Source organism: Galeopterus variegatus, unplaced genomic scaffold, assembly GCF_000696425.1.
Source record: "Galeopterus variegatus unplaced genomic scaffold, G_variegatus-3.0.2 Scaffold662, whole genome shotgun sequence".
Classification (NCBI taxonomy): Eukaryota; Metazoa; Chordata; class Mammalia; order Dermoptera; family Cynocephalidae; genus Galeopterus; species Galeopterus variegatus.
This window is the reverse complement of record NW_007726773.1, coordinates 1-7,757: the sequence shown is the minus strand read 5'-3', so window position 1 is coordinate 7,757 and position 7,757 is coordinate 1. Positions and strand designations below refer to the sequence as shown.

General features: G+C 44.6%; 1 protein-coding gene across 1 annotated transcript in view; it reads right to left on the bottom strand.

Moving 5' to 3' along the window:
- ERICH6B (glutamate-rich 6B) overlaps positions 1 to 1,940 on the bottom strand; it is a 49,672-nt gene extending 47,732 nt beyond the window's left edge. The window contains 2 exon segments of the mRNA XM_008571132.1: positions 1,284 to 1,572; positions 1,575 to 1,940. Coding sequence (XP_008569354.1) covers positions 1,284 to 1,572; positions 1,575 to 1,940 — 655 coding nt within the window.
- Between the last annotated feature and the right edge of the window lie 5,817 nt (positions 1,941 to 7,757).

Sequence of the window (7,757 nt, the reverse complement as noted above, 5' to 3'; positions counted from 1 at the left end):
TTCATAGACCAAGACATTCTTCCATGTGCCTTTAAGGGTGTTTTAACATTCTCCTGCATTTTTTTCAGTACCTCTTCAATTTTTGCAGGTAGGGCATTTATTTTCAAAGCTTTTGCTTTATATACAGCTCCTTGCTTGACAGCATTATATTTGTCCTACTCTAGTGGGTACTATATTTACAAAGATCCAGCACATAGAGGAGACATGTTAAGAATGCTTGATTCATACTGTGCAAGAGAAAAGCCCTGAATGCTATTTTTCAGTATTAAAATTACACTTGGTACTTGAACAGCAGGGATATTAGGATTCCAAGAGGCAGCTTAATGGTAGAAGCACACAGAAAAGAGAGTTTCCCAGCGATAGAAGAATTACCTCTCCAGTGCAACAACTAAACTTCCATGAGGGTAGTGGGAACCAGGGTGAAACATCTGATTTGACAGAGAGGGACGTAAAGGTAAATGCCTATATGGCTGCTGAGAACACACAGCTTTTAGAATGTAAGTTGTGTGTGATCAGATTTTTAGGGATTTAAAAATTCAAGCTGCTTGGGATGCTTACAGTTGGTAGCAGAATTGGATCCAGAAAAGAAGTTTAGTTCTACTTCTAGGTTAAAGTTAAGTTGATGCAGATGATCTGGATTTTAAAATTTTTGTACTTAGTTGGATACAGCTATGCAATCGTAACATCAAGGGAAGCTACCACATGGGCCTATGAGTGAATGCACACTAGTCACTGCTAGCAAACAGCACAAAGAGGCTGCTGTAGAAAACTTATGAAATTAAATTTATGAAATGTGAAATGGTATTATATAAGTACATAATATTTTTATGTAATGTATAGATATATAAGTAAGTGTACCTTAAGAAGCAGATTACAAACATTATATAAAGTCTGATCCATATATATATATATATATATATACACATATATGCTTTATATATGTGTGTGTGTATACCTGGCTGGCTGGTTAGCTCAGTTTGTCAGAGCGCAATGTTATAACACCAAGGTCAAGGATTTGGATCCTCGCACTGCCAGCTGCCAAAACAAAACCAGGTGCTTTATATTCACAATGTCTCCCTCTCTGCTCTGTTGGCACAGTGCTTTGGGGCACGGCTATTGCTGTTGTGAGTTGAACTTGGTCAGTAATGGGTCTTCCTACCTGTCAGCATGGATAGGGTGTGTTATTTGAGCTTTGGCTACATCTCAGGTTTGTTCTCTCTTTCGTGGGCATTGTGGTGAACTAGAGCTACCATCCTTTGGGAGGTCCTCATCCAGATACCCACCCTCTTCTAGACACTTTTTCTCTTCCAGATACTTTTTCTCCTCTAGATACTCTCCCTCCTCCAGATACTCACCCTCTTCCAGAAATTTTTCATATAGGTATTCTTTTTCCCCCAGATACTCTCCTTCCTCCAGATACTCTTCCTCCTCTGGATACTCTTCCTGCTCTGGATACTCTTCCTCATCCAGATACTCTTCTTCCTCTGGATACTCTTCCTGCTCTGGATACTCTTCCTCATCCAGATACTCTTCTTCCTCTGGATACTCTTCCTCCCTTGGATACTCTTCTTCCTTTCCAGATACTTTTTCTCCTCTAGATACTCTCCCTCCTCCAGATACTCACCCTCTTCCAGAAATTTTTCATATAGGTATTCTTTTTCCCCCAGATACTCTCCTTCCTCCAGATACTCTTCCTCCTCTGGATACTCTTCCTGCTCTGGATACTCTTCCTCATCCAGATACTCTTCTTCCTCTGGATACTCTTCCTCCTTCAGATACTCTTCCTCTTCAGGAGGTAGAGATTTATCCTGCAGAGTCTCCTCATCCAGTTCTGCTTCAGTATCTTCTCCCTCTGAAGGTAAGGTCTGTGTGGAGCATTGGGAAGTTGTGGGAGGGTGAGGAGGTGATGCTCCTGATGACCCATTATTTTCAGCAGACATGCTGGGGAAGTGTTAAGCAGATGAACCCCTTCAATAGCAGGCAAAGTCACTTCATCATCCTGGTAACCAAGAAAGGAATAAAATCTCACTAGTCAGTGGTAGCCAATGGCATAGTGATTTAAATCCATTTTTGTTCACTCATTTTATTCAATAGTCTTTGGAGGGCCCTGTAAGTTTGCAGATCAGTACATCATGGCCCATGAAAAGGCATAAAAGGAGGGAACAGAGGCTTTCCTTCAATGAGCTAGTTGGGGAGACCACACCTGAAGACAAAGCCTTTGAAATTGTGGCTCAATATGAAGTGGACAAGGGGGGCTGGAAAGTGCCTTCCATGGCCTGCCTGTCCCTCTGACCTTCTCTCTTCGCATTCCTCCTGTCCACCGCCCCACCCTGTTATTGTCTTCTGCAGCCCTTACCAATGTGTCTAATTATGTATCTATTTTTGGGTTTTCTTGCTCAGTCTTTCTTTTCCACTAGGCAGTAAAGGTCTCAATGACAGTGACCTTACATGACCTGTTCCCCACTGTACCTCCAATGGTCAGTCTGGAGCCTGGTGCATAACAGATGTCCAGTAAACATAAGGCCAGTGACTGAATGAAGGACCTAGATGAGGATGCTCTAAAGCAGTGCATCCCAAAGCTTTCAAATGATATTTATTCTGCACAGTAGGATAAGTTGAAGAGGCTGCTCATTGTGGAGGCACCCAGTCTAAGAGATAAATATCTTGGTCTACCTTTTTCTGGCTCCCTGATTGGGAGGCTCTGTAGGAAACCAGCCAGATGGGACCACCAGGGTCACTGTTGGCTTATGCAGCATGATGCCCAGATGAGCGGTGTGATGGGCAAGGACAAACACAGTGGGCAAATGGCATATTCATCCACTCGCAGGGTTGCTGGAGCCCTTGGGTTATTGGGTTCTGATAGGCTTAGCCCGGGCAGTATGGTGGGCACAGAGGTGCACTGCCAGACCCCTTTTCAAAAAGGGACTTGCTGCCCAGCTGTGGGGAGTGCAGTGGACAGACAGCCTCAGGCTTCCAGCTCCTTCCAGATCTGCCTCTGCTGCAGAGGCTCCTCCCAGTAGTCATGCCCTTAAGCAAGGAGCAGGTAGAAAAGCCCAGCCAACCACAGGCAGAACACCTCTGAGAGGCAATATTCACCCCAGAGCTCTCCAGCAGGCTGGCCAAGGCTTGCTGAGCCTGTCCCATAAGTGTCATGTCCCTCTGCCCAGCCCTGCTTCCTCCCCCTTCTTTCTCAGGGGTTGATTCTTAGAAACATTTTGCATCTCAACACGTTGCATCTCAGCAGTTTGCATCTTAAAATCTATTTCCAGAGAACCCACTCTGTGATAGGCAGCTTTACAAAACATAAATGTGGAAAGGAGTTGACTGCAAGAGTTAGTACGGAATAGGGAGAGGCCTTGCAGGAAGCTTGACGGTTCAGGAGGTTGGGAGTGGGGGTGGAAGACCTGCCAGGGGCAGGGAAAACTGGTCCCGCAGAGAACTGAGGTGGAGGACCGTAAAAGTAAGGGGGACCTAGCAGTGGAGAGCTTTAAAATCCATTATGAAGCATTTTGGTGGTGTCAAAAGACAGAATTACAAACAATTTATTTATAGATCAAACTGGCTTTTATATGCGATTCATGAATTTGGGCAGCCTGCGGTCTACAAACTAGAATGAGAGCTGGCACTGGGCAGGGGCAGAGCGGTGGGTTTTGCAAGTGGAAACAAGAAAACAGAACAACAGAAAAAACTGGTTGACATCAGGTTACTTCAGGTTACTTTTCTGTAAGTGTTAAAGCAGAGGGGACTTCCTTATTATGCTGATTCAGGTAGACTGGAATCTCCAGTTTTCAGGAAAGACTGGTCTGTTTTGGGATCTATCTGCTTCCTTAAAGTTTCGGTTTGATTATGTGGCATTTAGCGTGAGTGACTCCATCCTGGTTTGGTCTCATCTATTGGGGCCTAATGCAGGAACTCAGTCCAAAACAATGGCTTCCTATAATTTTTGCTTAACAGTGGTGACCAGGAAAGTATTATGATTAGAGCAACTCTGGAGCAAGAGGATTCTAGTGGCCATTTGCCAGACAGTTAAGAAATAGCAGAGATGGGGAGCTTTGCCTGCAGTTGACTTGCTCTTTTATCGGTCATTTTATGGCTCTGTGGTCTGTACGTGTCTTTTCATGTAGGCTGCCTCAGATGTATTTTGGAGGAGGTGAGTGTAAATAATATATGAGATGATGGTAGAAGAAAGTGCCTTGGGGGCAAAGAGTGACCTACAGAAAGCTGTAAGACCTATCTCTCTGTCTACAGAAGCCTCTTGCATTTTAAAGGAAGCCCCTCCAGCTTTATTTGACTTAAAACCTAAACACACCACCTACTAATGCTGTTCACTCTAACACCCACTGGCTCCTGATGGCTTCCCCATCAAACTCGGCCATTAAAATGATTTGTAGAAAATGTAATAACATTAAATTTATGAAATATGAAAAGACATTATATAAGTACATAAATTTATATATAATTGCAAAGAATAAATGTATAAATAAACGTAAATGAAAAGTGGCGACAAAGATCCTTTGCTTGACCAAAATTTAGTCAGGCTCCTGAGCCTTCTCCCAAGCCTGTCTGTGCACTTCCTTGTAAAATCCAGTTTTAGCAAGAACCCTACTAAGTCAGTTTAGCAAGAACCAACTCCACCCCCTCATCCTCCACCGTCCCCAGGTGATGTCTGCTTATTCCTTGTAAAATCCAGTTTTAGCAAGAACCCTACTAAGTCAGTTTAGCAAGAACCAACTCCGCCCCCTCATCCTCCACCGTCCCCAGGTGATGTCTGCTTATCCTGACCTGTTTTCTGCAAGAATCTGGTAGGTTGGTTGTAAGCTAAATGCAGGACATAGACCTATCCACCCTCTCTGTGCGTGCCAGAGCTCTCCCTCCCCCCTGGGAAACTACCCCTGGCCAAGGTAGTTTACCCAAGGAAAGGCATGTCTCCTCTAAGATAAATGTAAGACAGTAGGAAACAGGAGTAAATTAATTAGCATGTAAATGCAGTTAGAACACTCATACTAACTACTCTGGAGCCAGGAAGGTAACAGATAAGTTAACTTATCTACTCAGCCAGATCTGTTGTGAGCTCTGAGTTGGGTGAGGGGCACATAGGCATGCAAATGACTTACACCTCTACTTTGATCTGTTCACTATATAACTGTTGTATGTACCCTGTGGCGGTGCGCATTTCTAGCTGACTGGCAGCCATCAGCACCTCCTGTAAGTCTAATAAACTGAAGTTTCTACCTATTGCAATATTGGGTGCATTTCTTTGAAACAGGCGAACACTATGTGAGTGCGCCTTCAGATCTGGGACTCCTGTGATACATCAGCTTAGCCAGAATTCCCTTTTACCCCTCATATTTCTTCTTAGTTAATTTTCCATCCACCCTGATGACATCTTGATGTCTACTCTTAGCTAATTTTCTATCCTCTTCTCCCCACTCTATTGCTTGGCTATAAATTCCCCCTCACCCTTGCTGTATTCAGAATTGAGCCCAGTTCCATACTGAGAGCCCTATTCTCCTATTGCAATAGTCTTGAATAAAATCTGTTTTTACTGCTTTAATGGCTGTCCACATCTGGTTTCCTCTGACAGCAGGTCTGACTAACCCTACCTTGGGAAGGGTAAGGAGCACATGTAGACACCTAGACACCGGCCACTCCATCAAAGGCTTTCACTTCAGGGCTCCCTTTCAGATTTTTGAGGTGCTTAAGAGATCAAAATCAGCTGGGCCCCTGGACAGCCCAGAGAGCATTTATCAATGCAAGCTGTCATTCAGGGGATGAGGCTTTTCTTCCCACTTTCTCATCAGGCCTTGTAAAAAGGGTCCAGTTAGCTGCATTCTTGTGTCAAAGATCAGAAAAGAAACTGCATCCTAGACACGCTCCCTTTAACTCCCCTAGAAATTTGTAAGAAAAGCCTACAGAAATAAATAGTCACGGCAACTTAATAGCCAGCATCTGAGGCAAACATCCTGGCTCTGACCTGTGATTCAGATCTTGACTCATTTTGATTGTCATTTCTGACCAGTTGCAGGTTAATTTCTGTGGTCACAGCAAGAAAAGCATCTTTATGTAGCTGATTGTAGCTCACTGATCTCTAGATTAGCTTCACAAGATGACTGTCCCCATCAGATGTATTTTATTCAGTTTCAAGAGTGTTTTTTTAAAAATTAGTGGAGATATTTAGAATTGGAAAGATTCACAAACAATAGAGGGGTCTGGCTTCTCTTAGGAGTAGGAGCCACTGCTGGGCTGGCTTTCCCATGTGGAAATACCGAGGCTGAGCTGAGGCCCCCCTCTTTGAGTGGATGTCCATTTCTGCCTCTGTCCCCACCACTGCCTGTGGTTGCTTGACTCTCAGGCACATGTCCTGTTGTGTTTCTTACCATACAGCATAGTTCTCTGGACCCATGTCTCTACTAAATTTGGGAAAACAAAAGATATGCTGCAAGGTCTGATTTTTCTCTCATTTTGCCTACTCATGTATGGGCTCTATCATTCTGGCCCCCGCTGAGAGGGGGAGCCTTGGCTCCAGGCTGTTTGTCTGGTGGTGGCAGCGTCACATTTACACAGTTCACCACCAGTACCTGCACCTAGCACCATGTTGCTCCCGTAACAGGCACTCAGTAATACCTGCTGAATGAATAAATGAACAAATAAAGGAAAGTGTTATTAGTCACGTTCTATATGCTTTGCCAAATTTGCTTACTAATTATGTGCATACACTTATTTAGTGAAGAGGGGTAAAGGGGTGAAACTTTACGTCAGGGCTAACATACCACCACAGTCTCGTGGATGGAGATCTGCGTAACCCCTTCTGCACCACACAGGAAATGAGAGGCTCACTGATTTTCCTACGAAGAGGTTTTTTGGATCCCACTTTTAATTCCAAGGTGAACATTCTTATTTGAAATAAATAGCTAACAAATAGCTAACAAACAAACAACCCTCCGCCCATCAAAAAAATAGCTAACAAACAAACAACCCTCCGCCCCTCAAAAAAACAGAATAGGGCACCCCCTCTATCAATGGCTGATTTTATGACTAGACTGGAGAGAAAAGAAGAATAGTTTCTGGTCTCCAGCTTATTGACCTAAAGAAGGGCTCCATGTTCTGGCTGTGGTGTTCTTGGGTGAAGGGCTGACAGGGTCTCTCCTCTGCTTTCTGTGAACGTAGACTGGAGAGAAAAGAAGAATAGTTTCTGGTCTCCAGCTTATTGACCTAAAGAAGGGCTCTATGTTCTGGCTGTGGTGTTCTTGGGTGAAGGGCTGACAGGGTCTCTCCTCTGCTTTCTGTGAACGGGTGGCACTGCTGCTCCTGAGCTGTTCTTTGTACCTTTCCTGGGGCCATGGCCCTCCTGACTGGAAGTCTTCCTGCTTTGGGAACCAAAAAAACACAGAGGGACTTGTGGTTGGGTGGGAACAAAGTCCTTGGGGTAAGGGAAAGGGACAAAGCAGGCTGCTCCATCAGAAGGAGCAGGTTAGCTTTGTCCAACTCCTGTGGCCCTATGTGGTGGCCCTGGGCTGAGAGTGACAGAGAGACAGACATGGGTTGTCAGCCTGCCCACACAGCCGCCCTCCCTCGTGTCTCCTCCCGGACCCTCCCCGACCCTCCCCACCACCAGAACTGATGTGTTTCTGGGGAGGCAGCCCAAGGACTTCGATTGACCATGGTCACTTGGCACCAAAAGGCAGTTCTTTGTCACTGCTGTGTTCCGCCTTTACATTCTCAAAAAAAACAAAAAACAAAAAACAAAAAACAAAAAA